Source organism: Petromyzon marinus, chromosome 40 (assembly GCF_048934315.1).
Source record: "Petromyzon marinus isolate PM22_M1 ecotype Great Lakes invasive population chromosome 40, UKy_Petmar_22M1.pri1.0, whole genome shotgun sequence".
Lineage (NCBI taxonomy): Eukaryota > Metazoa > Chordata > Hyperoartia > Petromyzontiformes > Petromyzontidae > Petromyzon > Petromyzon marinus.
Window position 1 is genome coordinate 8,509,320 of NC_133706.1, and position 22,079 is coordinate 8,531,398.

General features: G+C 48.7%; 1 protein-coding gene across 3 annotated transcripts in view; it reads right to left on the minus strand.

Moving 5' to 3' along the window:
* Nucleotides 1-1,135: 1,135 nt before the first annotated feature.
* LOC116950682 (myocyte-specific enhancer factor 2A-like) overlaps nt 1,136-22,079 on the minus strand; it is a 31,735-nt gene continuing 10,791 nt past the window's right edge. Inside the window, exons 3-10 of one of the 3 annotated variants that reach the window (XM_032968636.2) lie at nt 16,657-16,815; nt 12,467-12,671; nt 11,206-11,286; nt 10,296-10,576; nt 8,744-8,767; nt 7,004-7,073; nt 4,927-5,032; nt 1,136-3,305 (exon numbers count right to left, since the gene is read on the minus strand). In XM_032968636.2, coding sequence (XP_032824527.2) covers nt 2,972-3,305; nt 4,927-5,032; nt 7,004-7,073; nt 8,744-8,767; nt 10,296-10,576; nt 11,206-11,286; nt 12,467-12,671; nt 16,657-16,815 — 1,260 coding nt within the window. In that variant the 3' untranslated portion in view covers nt 1,136-2,971. The remainder of the gene's footprint in view (nt 3,306-4,926; nt 5,033-7,003; nt 7,074-8,743; nt 8,768-10,295; nt 10,577-11,205; nt 11,287-12,466; nt 12,672-16,656; nt 16,816-22,079) is intronic. The other 2 variants (XM_032968638.2, XM_032968637.2) reach the window with 2 other exon arrangements.

Here is a 22,079-nt window from a genome sequence, read left to right on the forward strand (position 1 = left end):
GTACCGCCCTAGACCTCTGTTGGAATCAGGGGCGGAGCCAAGATTTTGACTTGTGGGGGGGGGGGCTGACTTCAATATTCTGAGATATCCAGTGTTTATGTTTTCCAATGGGCGCCACAAATTTATAAAACGAATTTTCTTGGATTTGAACGCGGAGTTTATTAATAGGTCGGAGCCGCTGATGTGGCTCATAAGTTCGATAATTTCGAAAGGCTGCCGTTCAAGCAGCCTGCAGGGCAGCACAAGGTGGTAGCCAGCAGCATTTTGCAGCAGCCGGATATCCGGTTATCCCGATTACCGACTTTCCCAAAATTTCAGAGGGGGCTGAGCCCCCCCCCCCAGCCCCCCCTGTGGCTCCGCGCCTGGTTGGAATGCAGGTGGTCCGGTTGACTGATCCTGGCTCCGGTCACCTTGGCGGGTGGACAGTCCTCCACTTTGGGCAGGAAACTGACAAACAACAGGGAGTGGGCATTGCTTATAAACAAAAGAATGGGGGGGGGAGGGGAGCGTGGAGGCGAGGTGTGGGAAGCTGAGTCTCCCAGCTGCTGTGGGCTCACCTCCTCATCAACAAGCGGCGAGGAACAGCTTAATAATAACGGTGGGAGTCTGTAAGACTTCTGTGCAGGCCATGGGCTTGTAATTACTAACACATTGTTCCTGCATCAGCGCATCCACACATCATGAATGCACGTCGAGTTCAAGAAAAAAAAACATATGCTGGACTATATATGACAGAAGAGCGGATGCGGGCCCATGTCCTTCACACCAGGACTTACTGTGGAACTGTCGGGGCAAGTGCTGTTAGCGAGCACCTATGAAGGCAGGCACGGAACACGAGGTGGTGGGTGGCCAACACCTCCCCCCGACCGCCTTCGTCTACCAGGTGGCGATGTTTTTACACACTGTGCCAGGTACTAATTTTAGTTTGAGTCGACCTAGGGGAAGTCCAGGACTGGTTTAGATATTCGTCACCGATGTTGGCCATGATCGGGATACGAACTCGGGTTGCCAGGTTCGTAGCGCAGTAAGCTAACCGCTAAACGAACACACACACGTGTACAAATACACTAAATGCAACACTCCCATAAATCGTCACCCCCTACCCTCCCAAAAATGACACACTCACCAACTACACTAACATTTGGCCAAACTCTACATTTTATTAAATCTTGAACAAATAAAACATCAGTGCTTTTAAACTTCGTCAGCGATAAACTTCCACGTTCGTTTTTTTATTTACTTTTTTTTAAACCTCATTTAATTCGCTTAAATTATCGTGCTAATTTAAAAACAAGCTTCAGAGAAAAAGGCATGATGCTTTTGCGGGGTGAATAGTTTACCGCAAGAGTCCGTATTCTTTGTAATAATTATCACTTTTATATTAGGTATTTTGTTTGTTTCTTATAGCTCTGTACACTTTCTGACTCATTTCAATCTCTCGCCGTCAAATCCCAAGTTGGTTTCAAGATATTTGTGGTACAAGTCCAGCTTGTATCGCAATTGATTAGGGATAAGTGGGGCCTCAGAGGTGTGCGAGGGAAGAATGCATGGCAGGTTTGTTACAGAAATGGAAGCAATTCACTACATTGGTGAAACTCACACCTTCAATGCTGATGTTTGTCAACAACAGTTCCAACTTGGCATAGAAAGTGTTTGCATCATCATTATCACCGTATCTGTTATCATTACCGTCACCATCAAGTCACATCCATAAACACCTTCATCCAATATCATGACCACTACCTCTGTCACCTCTGACATTATCACCATCATCACCTTCACTGCCCTTATCATCATCAATCACCATCCACTGTTGCCACTATCGGTATTACCATTGACATGATCTCTCCGGTAACCACTATCATCGCCATCACTTTACTCTATTCAGTGACCCCTCCATCATCACCGTCTCCGCCGCATTCCGCTGGACCATCATCACCCATCACAACGTTCACCGTAATCCACTATATCTCCAACGTCACCAGATTCCACATGATCACCCTCACCATCGACATTGCCATGCTCTTCAAAAAGGGACCATCACAAACATTCTCATCACCAACATCGTCATCGCCAACCTACATCGGCTCTCTGTGGCGTTATTCAGCTAAAGCTGGCTAAAGGCAAACATCTATCACGCCGCACGCGCCCTTCCAACGAGACCACCAGGGCGCACACACCTCCACTCCGCCTTGCCAAGCCCCACGTGCCTGTACCCGGGGCCAAAGCACATGGGGGGGCCACTTGGTTTCAAGAAGCGCCTCGAAGCACAGCCGCCGGCAAAGCAAACAAAAAAAAACAACGTTCAAGGTAAATGAGACCGACTTGAATAAAACAAAAAAAAATTCCTCTCCCGTTGGCAATGCTGTTAAAAATCGACGATCGACTCGTACGATCGAGAGAGCGGTGAGTCACGGCCGAAGCCAGGACAATTGGTAGGTAATCAATCGTGCCAATCGCGGCGCTTGGGGACGTTCGACAAATTCTGGAGCACAGAAATACAGTTTACCACCGGGCCAGAGTCTGCCGCCAATTAGCGGTGCCTCGAAATTGTGCCTCAATAGAAAATCACGGCGTGGACATGCACATCAATTAAATATGGCCACGAGAATAGTCCTCTGGCCTCAAAATATTCCACGATTCAAGCTCCTTTAATACGCTAACTGTAAAAGTGGCCAAAGTTAAGCTGTGCTTCGAGTATTCGATTATTTTCCCTTTTATAAACCAAGGTTATATCTCTTAGCTGTCACCCAAATGAGCACCCTGTGCATACAACGTTCGGAGGCACATTCGTTCCTGCAGGTGTGGTCGCGGTGGATGATGGCAGCGGCGTGGGGTGGCCACAGTTGGGACGTAGCAGAAAAAGAGCAATAATTCAAGATCAGGGAATGGGGGTTGTTGAGCGGGGTGGGGAATGACAGAGGACGGGGTGACAGCAGGGAAAAACGGGGGTGGCGGCAGCTGAATGCCGTCATGTGATCCAGCGCTGTTCGCCGAGCCGTAGGCGCTTGGCCGAGGTGGGAGAGAGGGAGCCCTGAGAGGCCCCGTGCGAGGCGTGGCCCAGGGACAGAACGCTGGAGGTGGCGACGTCGTCCCGGTCGCTCGTGCCGTCGTCGTACGAGCTGGCGGAGCTGCTCAGGCTGTCGGCGGGAGAGTGGTCCGACTGCGTGCCTCCCTGTACTCTGTGCAGCTGGTGTTGTTGTTGTGGCGGCTGCTGCTGATGCTGCTGTTGCTGCTGCTGCTGGTGCTGCTGCTGCTGATGCGTGTGAGGCAGGTAGGAGCTTCCGATGCCCGAAGCCCGGTCCCTGGAATAGAGAGAAGTCGCGTAAGGAGAAGCGGTTATTGGCTTTTCATTCTTGATTTGAAGTTTTCGTGACTGCAGGAATCCACTCTTTGGTTCTTTCGGTAAAGTCACGTAGATAGAAAAATAAAATAGAACAAAAAATAATACATCACGACGTTTCGATCGCAACCCAAGCGGTCGTCCTCAGAAAAATAATCCAGCAGTGGATTATTTTTTATTCTAATCCAGCAGTGGATTTTTTTAAAAATTATAATCCAGCAGTGGATTATTTTTTCCGCCTGAGGACGACCGCTTGTGTTGCGATCGAAACGTCGTGATATATTATTTTTTGTTTTATTTTATTTTTCTACCTATGTGACTTTACCTATAGAACCAACGAGCATGGCTCTTCATTACTAATAATAATAATTATTATCATTGCCCTTTGTTTGGCAGATGCTACCGTTGTGCACTGGTTAGCACACCGAGGTTGTCGGTTCGCTCTCCCAGCATGGCAGGTTGAAACGACGGCGTTTCTGATGTAGAGGTGTTAACTACGCGCTGTTGCGTAACCTGCATTGCCACCAGGGCAGTGCAGCATTACCCCTGGGTACAACGGTTGGGGTCAGTCGAGGTGAAACGGATCGTAGCCAGGGGTTGGTACGAACCAATCAGACGGTTCCACGTGGGAATGTGTGATTGGTTCTACCTGGCCACGAAGGGGTATAAGACGGTGACCCAACGGACCTCGGGGAGTTCTCTCCCTGCACGAAGATAGAAGACTGGGCTGAAGCCTAGCTAGGACCCTGGACCAGCCTTTCAGCCCTTCTAAGGGCGAAGGCTCGGCATACCCAGTGGTCAGGACCCACCGGGCCAGCGGTGGGTCAGATAGCCTCCCCTAGGTCCTAGCTGGAGGACTAGGATAGCGGTAGACGTGTGAGTCCCGCCAAGTCCAGAGGTTGTACCTCCTTAGGTATCAAGGAGGTTAGCGGTAGACGTGTGAGTCCCGCCAGGTCCGGAGGCTGTACCTCCCTAGGGTATCGGGTGAGGGGACCGAATATCCCTCTGTGTGTTAAGCGTTGTATAAGGAAATAATACAATAAACAGAGTGTGCCTCTTAAAGAAGTCTGCTCGTCCTTACAACACTACACTTAAATCCCCACCGCCTCTGTCCACGTAGATGTCCATCCAGACTAGTAGGTACTCCACAGTCAATCGATCGGCCGGTCACATGTGGTGGGGGCGATGTGTGGGGTACCTCAAACTCTTTCCAGATGTTTGGCCAGCGTAGAAGAGTAGGCCAGAATTACCCTCTAGAAGGGGCTATCTAGAGCTTCCACGAGTGGAGTTCCGACTGCCAGGAGTGGCGTGGCTAAACAATTGCAAGCCTGCACCTTTATATTTAGTTTAGTTCATCAGAAAAGCCTCACCGAGTCTTTAGACTCGCCACTAGCAAGATGAAGGAGGCCAGGCGTGGTGCTGGCGACCCCCTCTCCTCACTTTGCCGTTCCGGCCTTCATAAGCCTTTCGCAAACAGCACTTGCCCCTAACAGTCTGGTAAAGGCTATACGGGGGATCTTTGTCTCTGTTTTTTTTGTCGTGTGGCCTCCCTCTCTGCCATGCCTGCGAGTCAAGGAACTCACGCGAGTGCTCCGAGCGTGGGCCCAAGGGGTCCTCCCTGTCGTTGCCAGGGCGACATGGGGCCAAAGCTTGACAAGGTGGCCAGCTCAGCACCAGTCAATCCCAAATCTGTCGAGATGAACACAAGCACGCGCGGACACACATTTACTTATATTATTACGATCCCCGTTTAATATTAATTTGGCCAGTTGTGGCACAACCCTGCTGACGATAACCAGGAGAATGAAACCAGTCCAGAGTTTGGTTGCTTAAACAAATTCTGCCGGACAACATACATCCAGAAGAGCCATAGGCTGATGAACTTAAATATATATTTGTTATGAGAAGGTACAGACAGAAATTTATTTATATATTGTTCACTTATCCACAATAGTGCATAATAACGTATTATATATACATGATTAGAAAAGTGGGTGTTTTTCATTCATACATGAACGTCGTGTGTAATTTCTTCACATGACTCACGAATGTTAAACAATAACAAAATATCTATTTAAAATCTGGTTCTTTCGGTAAAGTCACGTAGGTAAAGAAAATAAAAAAATATAAATAAAGATAAAAAAGATTTTTAAAAATCACGAAGTTTCGATTGCAACACAAGCAATCATCATCAGGTGTGAAAATCACAGCTAAACATTTGAGTAAAAAATATTTTTAGTAAAAAAAAATCTGTGATTTTCACACCTGATGATGATTGCTTGTGTTGCAATCGAAACGTCGTGATTTAAATTGTTTTAAATCTTTTTTATCTTTTATATTTTTATTTTCTTTACGAACGTGACTTTACCGAAAGAACCAGATTATGGATCCTTGCAGTCACGAAAACTTCAAATCTAGAATAAAAAAATATAGATCTTTCAACTCTATCCCAACACTGGATTGGTGACTATCGATTTAGAATGAAGCAGAGAATCATTACAGTCCTATGTATAATAAAAAAAAATAAGCAGGCAATTCAACTCCTTGGCATATTTGTCTCTCTGCATAAAAATATATAAAAGTATTTTTCTCACATCCCACCAGCCACACGGCCTTCTGGGAGTGCATAATATCGGCAGGTTTGGTTCAATGCAAGAAAAACTCTAGACCGATTTTTACATTCAGTACCTCATCAGGCTCACTTAAAATCAATTCTGGTGAACTTATTTAGATACTGTATGTAATTTGTTACTTATATTCTCCACAACGACAGTAATGACGATGTTTGTGTTCATTATAATTTACGATTGATTCATTCATGAACATTCTACCGAAACCCACGAATAACACATAAACTGTTCATAATCAAATTAAGATGGACATCATCATCTTTCTAATGACCGTGTTAAAACAGTGCCAATTTTAACATGAAGTTTGCATGCGGCTTCTGGTGATGCTAAAATTGACATGCAATGGACTCGTGACATTTGAACACAAATGTAACCCCGAACATAAGTGGCGTCTCGTACAGTGGGGCCACCTTGATGGAGTGAGCGCAATGGGCGGTGTTGTGTTTTTTTGGTTTTGCAGACGTAGAAAAATCAACCCCCGTGGTACTTTCCTCTCACAAGGGGCAGACCACATGCAGGGGGGATGTGGCTGCCATGGCAGCTCGTCCGTCCGTCCGCAGTGAATGCATCACTTGGTTGTGCGCGTGTGTGTGTGTGTGTGTCTCATGGTCAGACGTCAGTGCTGAGCTGGGACCAATTCCTCTGGGCCCGAAACGGCTGCATAGCAACAGCTGATGCTGACTAAAATGATGATTTTGATGGTGGTGACGATGATGAAGCTGCAGCTTATGATTAAGAATGCTGCTGCTGATGTTGCTGCTGCTGCTGATGGTTCGCTTCTGCTGCTGGTGAAACTGAAAATGCTGCTGCAAGTGCGGCGGATGCTGATGACGATAACAATAGTACGATGATGACAATGACGATACCGATCGACGGTGCTGCTAACTGCTGCCACTGATTGTGATGATAACGATGTTCATCCTAATTATTGACGATAACGATGACAGTGACGCTGCTCATCATGATGATAATGGCTTAAACCATAAGGATGATTCTCGTAATGTTGAACGTGCACGTGTGTGTCCCACACCATAAGAGGATGGCATCACACAGTGGAACCCAGGCGATGAACTGGCCTGGGCAACGCCAAGTCTCCGAGTCTGCACGCACACAAAGACAAAGATCCCCCGTATAGCCATAACCGACGGGTGGTACAAGTGCTGTTAGCGAGCACCTATGAAGGCGGGCACGGCGCATGAGTAGATGAGTGACCAGCACCATGCCCGGCCACCTGTCTCCCGAGTAGGTACACATCACACCCGCTACTCAACTGAGGCTGAGTCAAATTAGGGGAGACCGAGAACTGCTTCAGATAACCCTTGGCACTTCGTCTTTGCTGGAATCAAGCTCGGATAATAATAATAAAAACCCACGTCACGGGATTTGTTGCACAAGTCATGCACCACTCTGCTCCTGCTCCACACACACTGCGTGCTTGCCAACCCTACCGAGTGAACCGGTAATCTGCTGATTTAAAAATAAACCTTTTACCGCATAAACCGTTTAACAGCATACCGATTAATTAAAACAAAACGTTGCGTCAAGACCTTTATTTTCCCTATCAAACTCGTTGTGACGCAATCCCGATTCGCTCCAAAAATAGGTATTCGGTATTTTTTTTTTAAAACGACCAGTACATGACACAGACAGAGACAAAGATTCCCCGATAGCCATACGGACAACTGGGGCAAGTGCTTGAAGTGAACACCTATGGAGCACGTGTCAACACACCCACGTAAACATGCACGACAGATCTATACCAAACCATGACATTCGTGTTTGTTAAACTGGATGAGGTTATGAACCTCATCGCACACGAGACCCCAGCTGCACCCCCCCCCATTCCCCCAAGGACCTCACAGCCAATGTATGCATTGTCCACGTGGGAACAGAACCTGGGAGAGGAAAGGTGCCGGCTCAGCTTCCTGACCGGGGGCACTGAATCAGCCACCTATTACCCAGAGTGCAATTAAGAAAAGCACAGTGAAATCCTCGCTTCTGTAGGGCACAAAGACAAAGACCTCCCCAGCCCCCCCTTATAGCCTTAACAGACTGTTGGGACAAGTGCTGTTAGCGAGTAGCACCTTTGAAGGCCGGCACGGAACATGAGGGGGGGGGGGGGAGTTGCCAGCATGAAGCCCGGCCACCTTTGTCTCCCCATTGCAAGTCGCTTGTAAGACATCAGCTTAGTGCACATGTTTTCATCTGGAATGTATCATCGTATTTGTTAAAGGGGCACCATGGTGGCCTGGTGTGCAGGAGGTCGTGGGTTCGATCCCGACCCTAACGCCTGCTGTATATTTTGAAATTGCGGTGTCTCTCTCCCCGTGGTCACGTGGATTTTTCTCCGGGTCCTCCGGTTATCCCCTCCTCATTTAAAAGCGTGCGTGTGGAGTATTTGTCTGCTATGAATTTACACATGATAAGAGAGTATTCGGCTTTTTATAAATGTCCACACGATGAGCCACTTCGTTCAGCTATCATTTGTGGCCACGTTGCTTCTGAAAAAGAGCTACATAGCTCAGTGGACATTACCTGGTAAAATAAAAAAAAATAGTTTAGTTTTAGTTTTCAGCCTTTGTTTACATTACACACCCCTTCTAATGCATTCCTTTTTAGTTTCACAGAAGTCCAACACATGCAGAACAGATCCACGCAAAGGTCCAAGCACAGATTAAGTTGTTTGTGGCGCACGGATTAAGTTGTTTGTGGCACACGAAGCGATGTAGAGCTGAGGATCAAACCACACAGCGGGGACCATTCCACTCACCAGATCCAAATCTTGCTCCTCGAGCTGTGAGTGTGAACACGGATCACACGCAAACCGGTGAGTGTGGCGCCTACTACCCACAAACTGCACACTTTTTCGTACGGGTGAAGCTGCCCTAGAGCAGCGGTTCCTCACCTTTACTGCGGGTCTTGCATCCCTTCGGTTCTCAATAGTAAAACAACGCTTCATGTTAATGAATACATCGAGGGTTTGATGAAACAAAGTAGTTGTACTAACGTGCCCGTGCTTCATTGGTGTTTTCGATTATTTACCTTCGAAAAAAAATCCGGCCACGTCTCGCACCTCCCCCAGAAAGGGGCATCTAACCTGGGGTGCAAGCGCGCACCCCAAGGTTAAGAACCACTGCTGTCGACCAAAAACAACTGTGATTTTACACTCAGGTGGTTGAGGCAGACGATTGCGTTAGGAGGTGCGGAGCGGTGCAGCATCGCTGCGACGGCGCCTCCGACCTCGTTATTGTGAAACGGGCATTGAGTCGTTACGTGTCACGTGGCCTTCCCTACTGGGTGGTGACCACAGTCGCACACCGGGGAGTTTTAGAAATGTTCCATTTGTGCGTCAAGCGCCCGCAACTGCTCCTGCCACGGTTTGTGCGGACGAATCCCACGGCGACAGTGAAAGCTCGTCCGTCACTGTGCTTGCAATGAGAAGTCGGAAAAATTACTCGGTGGATGCGACGCACAATCGGCCCCACGCGTGTACGCACGTTGAACGTCTTTCGGCACCTTACGTAGACAACCGTGCCAGCTAGCTCTCCGAATGTGAGTTTGGGCGGTACCGCACGTCGTTATGGGATGATGTCCAACGTTTTCGCTCCACTGCTGGGAACTTTGTAATGGCCACGACAGGCGCCGTGTGCGTTGTCGTTATCGTTGCGTACTGATCGAAACTGCCATCGGACGAAATCCATCACGCGTAGCTTACGTCGTCTTAAAACGCATTCACCGCTCGCTAACAGCAACGCAACTTTACGAAAAAGTTTAATTTCGTATTGGATCATGTGCTTTTTTTTAAAATCAGGGTTATAGTGCTGCTCCACTCCCTCCCCCCCATTAGGGACGCGTCAACTTATCAACCCTTCGTTAAGAGGCACTACAACATGGAGTTGGAATCTCCCTGCACGCACGAGCAGGAAAGGGGATTAGCCTATGCATCGTGTTGCTGGCCACCACCACCACCAAAGACAAAGATCGCCCTTACAGCCTGAAGAGACTTTTGGGGCAAGTGCTGTTAGCGAGCACCTATGAAGTCAGGCACGGCACACGAGGGGGTGGATGGCCAGCAACCACACCCGGGCGCCTTTGTCTCCCCAGTTGCGATGTTTACACGCCACACCAGGTACTCCTTTGAGGTTGAGTCGACTGAAGGGAGGCCAAGGACCGATTCAGATAATCCTCACTGGGTGTGTGCGTGAGCAGGAATCGAACTCGGGCCGTCGGGTTCGTAGCGCAGGTCGCTTAACCACTACACCCACCGCTCCCCACACCCCCACAAGCACCTCCACTGCCATCACAGCCACCGCGGTCCTCACCAGCGCCGTCGGGATGAGGCCACCCTTGTTCCCGGCCTGAGCGAGCGATCGCCCCGCCGAGTTGGACAGCCCCACGCCGAGTCCCGGCGACGAGCTGTCCGCCCCGAGCGTGCCCGGCGAGGACGGGGAGCGCCCGGGGGGAGCGCGGCCCAGCACCCCCGCACTGGAGCCCCCCCCCACCATCAGGCCCTGCACCCCCGTGCTGCTGCCCCCCAGACTGCCCCCTCCCGGTGAGCCCAGGTGGCTGGGTGACACTTGGGTTGGGCTGCAGTAGCCGTTGACTGCGGGGAGGGGAGGGGAGGAAAGATGGGACAGGGATTAATTTCAGCCTGTCTGGGCCAGAGACCAGGAAAATATTTCCTGCAGCTGGCACACCACATCCACTATACCCTCTAGCTTTGGTTCTAGCAACGAGCAACGTGACTGCTTCCGTCTACCAGTGCCATGGAAAATATTCAGTGAGACACCACCATCGAGCCCGGCAGTACGTCATCACGCAAGTATGACAATATTGTCCTGAATGCAGCCGAAATTGTCAGATATTGGAAGCTGAGCAGGTTTCAGTCTGATTATTACTGGGATGGGAATACCAGGATGGGAATACCAGGATGGGAATACCAGGATGGAAATACAAGGACGGGAATGCCAGGATGGGAAAACCAGGATGGGAGTACCAGGCGCTTTTGGCTTCGGGTGTGAGGTGGTCAGGAGATGACAGCACAATCGATCTGTGTTGAACGTCGAGTATTACCACCTCGTAAGTGTCGATTTTCTCCGGATAATTTACTCGCCGGGAGCAAAATGCCTCATTAAATGGAATTGGCCAAACATCTGAAAAATAGTGTTGAGACTCAGCGAGGCTTTCGGTGTAAATAAAAGCCATTATTAGTATTACGTGCGTGCCACGTACAAGCCACCCTTAATGATGACCTCGGCACGTCTTGGCAGCTAAGCTGGGTTGACTCTGACCAGCACCTGGATGGGAGAACAGCTAGGGAATATAAGATCGATTTGTGTGGTTAGTGTCAATTCACTCAGCAGAGGAGCTCCATTATTGTCTTTTCTCTCTGAGCTCAAATTCACGAGTGTTCTCGCTGGCCACTGCAGTTTCCTCACAGAGGTAAAACAGAAAATATTCAAAAGAGTAAGCAACCAAATGTCCCATTGTAAGACTCTTTAGATGGAGTCCTGAGGCTCATTGAGGCATTCCTTGGTAATCAACATCGGTGTTCAATTGTAAAAACAAAATAAGCAGGCAATAAGTCTCCTTCATATCCATCTCACCACGTAAGAATGTTAAGATTTTTTTTACACAACAAATGAGCCGCCCGGTCCTCTGGGAGTGGATAATTTCAGCAACAGAGAGACAGACTTATTAAGAAGACATTGTCTGCGGATTTATATAATGTATACAATCACGCTCGTGTTTGCTTTCAGGTACGGAGTGATTTTTTTTATCGACCAGTAAGTGTTCACGAGGGGAAAATGAGAAGATAAGATTTGGGAGTTGAAACTCGGAAAACATGAAATTAACAAATTGTAGAAAAAACCAAACGGAGTTGGGCAGGACACCGAATAGCAGAGGGCAGAGATTAGCGACGGAACGGGTTGCCGATGGAGGGAAGGAGAAAGAGAGAAAGGCAGAACATGAGATGGTGAGACGAGGTGAGAAGATTTAGGAAAGCGCACTGGTTGAAAGTGGCTGGACATCGTGAACAGTGGAAGACATTGGGGCAGGAGGCCTTTGGCCAACTGTGGGACGTCCAGCAGATGTTGGCACCAAGGTTGTGGAACAGGCTTCCAGATGACCTTGAAATATTATGAATGCCACTCGCAATTAATTAACTTGAGACTAAATAAGAGAGAGATATGAATTTCAGATGGCGTATAAATAACTCAAATGAAATGAACACATTTTAGCTTGTTAATGTTACTTATCTTTTCTTTACCACTCCTGTATATATATTTTATAAACTTTGTATTTGGTCTACGATCCCTGAAGGACTCAAGTACCGCCCATGTTCCGGTACATCAGGATGCACTGCGTGGGAGGCGCGGTTGAAATAATAAAGGATGAAGACTACGACGACGATGATGATGATGACGATGTTTATGCTTCCGGCTAAGAAAGAGTTTAAGGAAGTGTTCAGTGAGGGTCGTTCGTGCCTTACCCTGGGCCGGGGGAGCTGGCGAGCCCCCCGTGAGACGCAGAAGCGCCCCTTGCATTTGGGGGTGGAGGGGAGGGGGCGGAGGGGGTAGCATCCCGCAGGGGCTCGAGTCCACAACTGAGGGCCCCCCCACGGAGAAGGACGGCAGCGAGACCCCCGAGGGGTCGCCCATCGACAGAGACATCGGCAAGTGGAAGCCAGAGGCCGACTGGGAGAGAGGGGCACGGGGAAAGAGGCACGGGTTTGAGAGGCACGGTGAGAGGGGCACGGGGGGAGAGAGGCACGGGGGGAGAGGCACGGGGGGAGAGGCACGGTGAGAGGGGCACGGGGTGGAGAGGCACGGGGGGGAGTGGCACGGGGGGAGAGGCACGGGGGGAGAGGCACGGGGGGAGAGGCACGGGGGGAGAGGCACGGGGGGAGAGGCACGGGTTTGAGAGGCACGGGGGGAGAGGCACGGGGAGAGAGGCACGGGGGGAGAGGCACGGGGAGAGAGGCACGGGGGGAGAGGCACGGGGGGAGAGGCACGGGGAGAGAGGCACGGGGGGAGAGGCACGGGGAGAGAGGCACGGGGAGAGAGGCACGGGGGGAGAGGCACAGTGAGAGGGGAGAGGCACGGGTTTGAGAGGCACGGGTTTGAGAGGCACGGTGAGAGGGGCACGGGGGGAGTGGCACGGGGAGAGAGGCACGGGGTGGGGGGGGCACGGAGGGAAAGAGGCACGAGGAGCGAGAAGGGGAGAGAGAAGGAGAGAGATGCAGACTAAACAGCGTGACTGACGTGACGAGAAATGTCACGAGTCCGTCTGTCAGCCTGACTGTCAAGTTACTGTCACTCGCCCAAGTAATGTTCACTGCACAGAGTTGACCTGAGGATCATTCCGATCGAAAGAAAACGGGGACCTGTGGTTTTGATGAAGAGCTGTGACCTTCGACCTATTTAAAAAAGGAACCGAAATTCATGCAAAGCATTTTCCTGAAATACTGCAGTCTAGTAAAGACTCACGAATACACATGGAGAGATGAGGAGACGAAAGAAATTACAAATATAGACACACCAAAACACACAGCGTGATAGTGAGAGGGCAGAGCAGATACACTGGCAGGCATCGGCAGAGATAGAGGCAATGATCGAAGCTTTAACATGCAATAGCAGAACAAGCAAACAATTTCGATACACTTAGGAGACAGAAAGAAACATTAAATATGGAAACAGAGACTGAGAGAGCGAGAGAAAGAGACACAACGACAAGTCTCATTCTTAGTTATTTCGGTAAACTCGCGTAGAAGGCTGCTGGCGTTGTGGCCGAAACGTCGTGAAAATTGTATTTTATTTAAATTTAATTATTTTATTATTTCCCTTCTACGTGGTGACTTTACCGAAAGAACCAAGAATATGAATCCCTGCAGTCACGAAAGCTTTAAATGGAAACAAGTCTGTCAATTCATGCATATTGGGTCAGATTGCCACGTGAGTAAAACGCCAATGTGTGCTGTGCACCCTCCTCCACCCGACACAGCAAAACATGTAACTTTGTCACGTGAACAATCGTGACAATGTTTTTGATTGCTTCAGCGCATGCGGAAATGCTGCGCAGCGATCCACAACCCGCGCCACCCTGACCCCAAAATCAATTCACGGAATCACAAAATGCAACTTGCAATACATACACTGTTTTTGAAACTCATCGGTCCAATCCGTTTCAAAGACAATGCATTAATCATTAGCAGAGCATGTTTTTTTTGTTTGCATGTTCACCACAAGCACGTGTGGTTAATGCAGACAGAATGCCTTGAATAAGGACTCTGTTTGGTGTGTTTTAACATCTTGACACCAGTTTTATTGCCAGAAAAGGTAAAACCTTTTGTTATATTGTTTACACGTATGTATGTTGAACTTCCTTTGCACTTTATGTCGCAAACCGTGCTATTTTAAGGTGCGGGGTAAGGACAACAAATTAAACACAAAGAGTAGTTAAAAGCAAATTAGTTTTCAATTTAGATTTAAAAGTGCCAAGGCTCCAGTAGCTTCCTAATATCGTAAGGAAGAGCGCTGCAGACGGACACAGAAGCGCATCTGAAAGCGCGCGATGCGGTGACCATCTTTGTTCGATGGCTATCCATAAAGCCGTTGCTGCTGCTGCGAGGGTGAGCGGAGCTCACGTGGTGGTTTATGCTCCTTCACGAGATCAGACAAACCATCACGCAAACTCCTGTCATCCTCGAAACGGCTTCTGGCGAGCCATCGAACAAACACGGTCACCGCATCGCACGCTTTCAGACGCGCTTCTGCGGCCGTCTGGAATGCTCTTCCTTCCCATGTTAGGAAGCCACTGGAGCTATGCACTTTCACAATAAGATTGAAAACTCATCTCTTTAGAACTGATTTTTGTGTTTGGTTTGTTGTCCTCTCCCCCCCCCCGCCGCACCTCCGAACAGCACGGTTGGCTAACGTACGGTGCAAAAGAAGTTCCACATACATACACACGCGCAGAAAGGTTACCCCACATACAATGAGGGGAAAAAAGTATTTGATCCCCTGCTGATTTTGTACGTTTGCCCACTGACAAAGAAATGATCAGTCTATAATTTTAATGGTAGGTTTATTTGAACAGTGAGAGACAGAATAACAACAACAAAATATCCAGAAAAACGCATGTCAAAATGTTACAAATTGATTTGTATTTTAATGAGGGAAATAAGTATTTGACCCCCTCTCAATCAGAAAGATTTCTGGCTCCCAGGTGTCTTTTATACAGGTAACGAGCTGAGATTAGGAGCACACTCTTAAAGGGAGTGCTCCTAATCTCAGCTTGTTACCTATATAAAAGACACCTGTCCACAGAAGCAATCAATCAATCAGATTCCAAACTCTCCACCATGGCCAAGACCAAAGAGCTCTCCAAGGATGTCAGGGACAAGATTGTAGACCTACACAAGGCTGGAATGGGCTACAATACCATTGCCAAGCAGGTTGGTGAGAAGGTGACAACAGTTGGTGCGATTATTCGCAAATGGAAGAAACACAAAAGAACTGCCAATCTCCCTCGGCCTGGGGCTCCATGCAAGATCTCACCTCGTGGAGTTGCAATGATCATGAGAACGGTGAAGAATCAGCCCAGAACTACACGGGAGGATCTTGTAAATGATCTCAAGGCAGCTGGGACCATAGTCACCAAGAAAACAATTGGTAACGCACTACGCCGTGAAGGACTGAAATCCTGCAGCGCCCGCAAGGTCCCCCTGCTCAAGAAAGCACATATACATGCCCGTCTGAAGTTTGCCAGTGAACATCTGAATGATTCAGAGGACAACTGGGTGAAAGTGTTGTGTTCAGATGAGACCAAAATCGAGCCATTTGGCACCAACTCAACTCGCCGTGTTTGTAGGAGGAGGAATGCTGCCTATGACCCCAAGAACACCATCCCCACCGTCAAACATGGAGGTGGAAACATTATGCTTTGGGGGTGTTTTTCTGCTAAGGGGACAGGACAACTTCACCGCATCAAAAGGACGATGGACGAGGCCATGTACCGTCAAATCTTGGTGAGAACCTCCTTCCCTCAGCCAGGGCATTGAAAATGGGTCGTGGATGGGTATTCCAGAATGACAATGACTCAAAACACACGGCCAAGGCAACAAAGGAGTGGCTCATGAAGAAGCACATTAAGGTCCTGGAGTGGCCTAGCCAGTCTCCAGACCTTAATCCCATAGTAAATCTGTGGAGGGAGCTGAAGGTTCGAGTTGCCAAACGTCAGCCTCGAAACCTTAATGACTTGGAGAAGATCTGCAAAGAGAAGTGGGACAAAATCCCTCCTGAGATGTGTGCAAACTTGGTGGCCAACTAAAAGAAGCGTCTGACCTCTGTGATTGCCAACAAGGGTTTTGCCACCAAGTACTAAGTCATGTTTTGCAGAGGGGTTAAATACGTATTTCCCTCATTCAAATGCAAACCAATTTATAACATTTTTGACATGCGTTTTTCCGGATTTTTTGTTATTATTTTGTCTCTCACTGTTCAAATAAACCTACCATTAAAATTATAGACTGATCATTTCTTTGTCAGTGGGCAAACGTACAAAATCAGCAGGGGATCAAATACTTTTTTTCCCTCACTGCATAGGTCGCCATCGTCGTCGTCGTCCTACTCAACGTCACCGAGAGCTCGGGCCGTCCGAGCGACCGCGGATCGCGCTCACCACGAGCTTCTGGCTGCGCATCATGCTGTCAAACTCCTCGTTGATGCGCCGGTATTTATCCTGGGTCCCCGGCGCGAGCAGGAATCCGCCGTCGACGCCGTCGCCGTCCTGCCCCTCGCCGCCGCTCTCACCCCCCTTGTGCTCCTTCTTGCTCAGCACCTGAGGCAGCAGGGAAGGGAGAGGGGGGGGGACAAGGGCGTTGGGCGACAACGGTGGACACGCGGATTCCGGCTGGGAGCGGGCGATGAGCGTGAAACGCTGTGGGCTGTTGCGTCAGGGGCAGCTATTTGGACACAGTTCAGTTCATTTATTAGGTAAAGCCCTGTGAGCCATTCGGCTCTTGAATCGGGTGCAACCGCAACAAACAAAAACATGAACAAAAAACATCTTAAAGTGACTACGCGCAATAGAAGAATCCATGAAAAAACAGCAAAGTCTTTCAGAAAAAGCACCGTATATCAATGCTGTGTGCAAAAATCCCAGTGGGATGCAAGTCAAACAATAACAACCATAAGACAATTTAGATTAAAGTTGACAGTCTAACTCTGTACAACAACAAACAAAATATGGGATAATCCAAAACGTTTTCGAAATCACAAAAAATAAAGCAATAAAAACAACGTAACAGTGATCATAGGAACTGTCATTCAAATTTAACAATAAACGATATACATAACATGTACGACCAAACTTTGCAGCCATAGCTGGCAGCATGAATCACTCCATAACGGCAGGAGTATCAGCATCAACGATTTTCAATGCACCTTTAAAGATCAGACGCGTGCGTCGGATGGATAACAACAACAACAACAACAGAAACATGTAAAAGTGTGTTGCTGGGAAGAATGTAAGGAACCGGAAAGAGAGGAAGACCGAACAGAGGATGGCTTGACGACGATCTAAGACGTCGGTGCCAGAAAGATGCGTGCCACTGCTTGAATGTATTGACGCAACACAGACAGCAAAGTGAAAACAAATGGTAAAGTGTGCAGTGACCACCTACGGGGCTATCTATCCATGGACCGCGATGACGACGATGATGATGATGATGACGACGATGATGTGTGTCAGGGGCAGCTATTCCCATACTTCACCGTGTTGGACTGCTTCCCTTCCAGTTAGTCACCCCCCCCCCCCCCCACAATTATTCTAAAAAACCTCAAATATGTCACCTGTATTTGACTCCGTTCATAATAATAGTTGTTTTCCCCCTTTTTTCTGGCAACAAAACTGAAACCTTTTTACAAGGAATCATGTTTACATTAACCACAATACCTGCGGTCAGAATGCAAACTAAAAACACACTCTGATAATGTATACATTGTCCTTGAAATTGATTGGTCCACACCAGAGACGGCTTTCTTTTAAGCCTCGTCTCAAACGGTGCTCGACCAGATGACGCCAAAAGGCGCACAACTCAAAGACCAACGCACTATCAGTCTAATGAGGGCTCGGGGTAAGGGTTTACATCATGAGGCCTCCTTTGCCGTTAATTTTTTGATCTGTGTTGGTCAGTATCGGCCTCCACCCAAGCGTCCACGGAGATTTGTAGTGGGGGACAGAGGTCTATTGTTTGCCCCCCAATGCACTAAATGGGGGGGGGGGCAATAGCCCCCAGGATGCACTCCACCCCCGCCCCCTCCACCACCCCCCACTCTCGCTCACAAAGCCAAAAACTCAACCAAAGACAAAGATTCTCTGTCGAGCCCTAACAAAATGTTGGGGCAAGTGCTGCTAGCGAGCACCTATGGAGGCCGGCATGGCACACGAGGGGTTGGGTGGCCAACACCACTCCCGACCGTCTTTGTCTTCCTTGTGGCGATAATTACACTCCACACCAGGTACCCATTTGAGGCTATGTCGACATACGAGAGGCCCAGGACCGCTTCAGATAATCGTCACCGGTGTTGGCCGTGAGAGGGAATACGAACTCGGGTTGCTGGGGTCGTAGCACAACGTGCTAACCGCTGCGCCACCGCTCCCACTCACTCGTTCACACTCACGCACACCACACTCACTTCTTATCACCGTCTCACTCAGACTCTCACCCCACTCGCTCACCGACTCAACCACTCACCCTCTCACTCAATCTCTCAAAGCTCTCACTCGCAAGGCTCTGTCTCCCTGCCTCCCCAGTCAGCACATCGCTGGGATAGACACCTGTTGCTCCACCCACACCTGTTGCGGCTCTGACAGCCAGCCGCATGACATCACTCACAGCCCTTGCCTTAGATGGGATCGTGTGGGCACGCGTGCAAGGAGCAGCACACACCAACACGCACACGAGCACCCACATGGGGACACACACACACTCACACGCACGCACGCGCGCGCATAGACAGATCTCTCCCTCTGGGTCTGCTTTATCAATCACCAGTGATTGACCCAGGTCACTGTGTCTCCACATGCGGTGCGAAAGAAGTTTCAACATACATACATGTAAGTAAAAAAATATGTGTCCGAGTCCATCAGCCTATTGGCTTTCCACACGGACATTATCCCGCGGCGTTTTTTTAAGCAAGCAAACTCTGGAACAGTTTTCATTAGATTTGTTTTATTCTCTGGGTCTCTTCAGCAGAGTCGGGTTTATTAAACGTATTCGGCTGGGGTTGTCAAATGTCATTAGCCAAAGCACCCAGTATTAACGATGGGGCTCTGTCCAATGTAACAAAACAAACCAACGTTGCATAAAAACTCATTCTGCGTTATGGGTAAAAGTGCGCACTGGCTTAGCAGAACTGTAATGCACTTCACGTCTCAAGATATATATTTTTTCAATTCCCACAACAGAGTTATTCTGACTTTTATAAACGTGGCTTTTTTTTTCTCCTGCAGTTCACTGGTGCATGGTGGTCGTAGCGTTGCCCTGTATATAACGGTAACAAACAAATTGATTTGGCAATATTTTATTATAATTACGCTTTGATGCAATTCCTCGCGTGTCGCTCATTGTGCATTACAACCTACTGACTTAATCACAAATGCTTATAAATCAGAATTTAAAGGACGCGTATTAATTTCATCCTGGTCCCGAGCAGGGTGCAATTTTGTTAGGAAGGACGTTTAAAATTCGCGACTAACGACTTTCCCAGTAACTTTCAATGGCATAGACCGCTCTACATCCCCGTGTCGATCCACTGCTCGATGAAGGCCTCTCCACGCTCAGTCGGTCATGGGGGCAGCTTGACCACAATTCACCACGATGGTCAGTGCCCGTTGATGAGGGGGCAAGCCCAGGTCTGGATTCGGATCTCACTCGCCACACGCCCGGCATGCAAAAAAAAACCTCCTCCACCGCTCCCAACAAGCGCCACTTGAATTGACAACAAAAACTTGAGGACGGGGAAATAAACATTTTATTCGGCACCTAATCTAGCCTTCCCCCGGCAACGAGGGCCTACTCGTCACGGGCAAAGGGCGGTCCACTCACATGCACCCAACAGCTTAAGAGTGCGGCCGAGAAGCTAAAAGGACGCGAGGCCGACACCACCGCTGCCGTGTGACCGCTGGGTCACCCCGCGCTGTGACGTGTCTCGTTCTAATTTACAACGGCAACGGGCAGCCTGATTCACGTCGCGACTTTTGTTGAGGGGCCAGTCCTAGGTGCCTTCCAAACGTCGTCAGATGACGAGAATTTCCCGCAGACTACTCGGTTGGGATTAAGCATCACGTCCGTCGCCCCCCTACTGGCAGACGAATGGTCAAGGCCACTCTCTTTCAAATTTGACTCCGATTAGTGTGGTTGGCTACGTGCGGTGCGAACGAAGTTCAATATAAACACATAGAAAGAAAAAGATCTCCCGCATAGCCTGTCACGGACTGTTAGGGCAAGTGCCTGTTTGCGAGCACGTATGAAGGCTGGTACGGCACACGAGGGGGTGGGTGGCGAACACTGCCCCCTGCCGCCTTTGTGTCCCCAGCGGTGATGTTTATACGCCGCACCAGGTACTCAATTGAGGCTGAGTCAACCTAGGGGATGCCCAAGACCGGTTCAGATAATAGTCAAAATCTGGTCGCCGGGTTTCTTAGCACAGCGAGCTAACCGCCACGCCACCGCTCCCAACTAACACATACACATACCGTGTCAACCCACACGGATTACCCCGTATTCGTCTGCAGGGAAATTGAGTTTTCAGGTCCATACGGCGTACAGCGTTTCAATACGGGCAAAAAAAAAATCTGTCAATTTGTTTGTGTTTCTCCCTTGTGATGGGACTTTGCAGGATGAACGTTCAGATTTATAAGGGCACGGGGTGACCAATAAGGTCTGAATTGGTCTGTAATAAGGTAGGCTCTGATGGAGGGGTTGACAGGTATGCGTACATATGTACACACAGACACATAGAACACACCGCGTCCGCTTCACAGTGGACGATAAAGATCCAGTCACGTAACTGCAATACGAGTCGGCCATTGTGTGCCAGTTTGCCAAATTTGACAAAATAACTCGTGGCAAAAAATGCTTCACGAGCAACAGTTGCCCCCTGCAAAAAAAATAGTGTTGAGGCTTTCCCGGGCAATCAGGAGTAACAATGATAATGAAATAGCAGATTCTGCAATAGCAACTCCGTGCGCGAAGATTTTGAGGTGTCAGGTGGCAGTGGTTGGGTTGACCCCATGAACTCACTACGTGCAGGTGGATAAAAACCTGGATTTGAACCCAGGATTTCAAAGGTGCCGGGCAGAGTGCACTGATGAACCCAGCACAAGAGCATCCAACGGTTCCAACCACGTGCCAACGTTGCCCCAATGTACTTTCAGAGAAACGAACAAATCTGTCCGTATGTTCAGTTGCCTATTCGGATCGAGAGTCATAAGTTCAACCGCAGCGCAATACAGAACGTGAAGAGCCAGTGACATCTACATCCACAAGAGATTACACAACTTTGAAAGCCATTCCCCATATTTAGGGTACATGCTGTACAACATGTTTGGAATCGACAGGAGTAAAGTTGGACTTACGAACAAATCGACTTACGAACAGACCTCTGGAACCTAAGTAGTGGAGTTCCTGTGTGTGCGTTCCCGTTTCTGCGAACTAAAGCATTCGTAAAATGAACAAAACGATGTTCGTTTCTTGTCTGTATGAATACGCTCATGTATGGATTTTTTAAGCCGATGGCTCATGTGGCTGTGCATGTTACTATTACTTTCTTGTTGAAAAATCGACCGGAATTGAAAAACTTTCGCAATTTCTACTTAAATACTGTACTTGATAATCTAGGGGGGGGGGGGGGGTTTGGGTGAGATCGCATAAATATAAATGTGTCGTTAAACCCGCCACCACCCAACATAGCTAATTAGTAAGGTTTGTCACGTAAACTGAACATGCCAATTCGTTACTAGTGTAGTGACATAGAATGGGTCATTACGGCGCCTGGCGCCAGTTACTGATAGAGAGGGGAAATGGGAGTGGAGTAGCC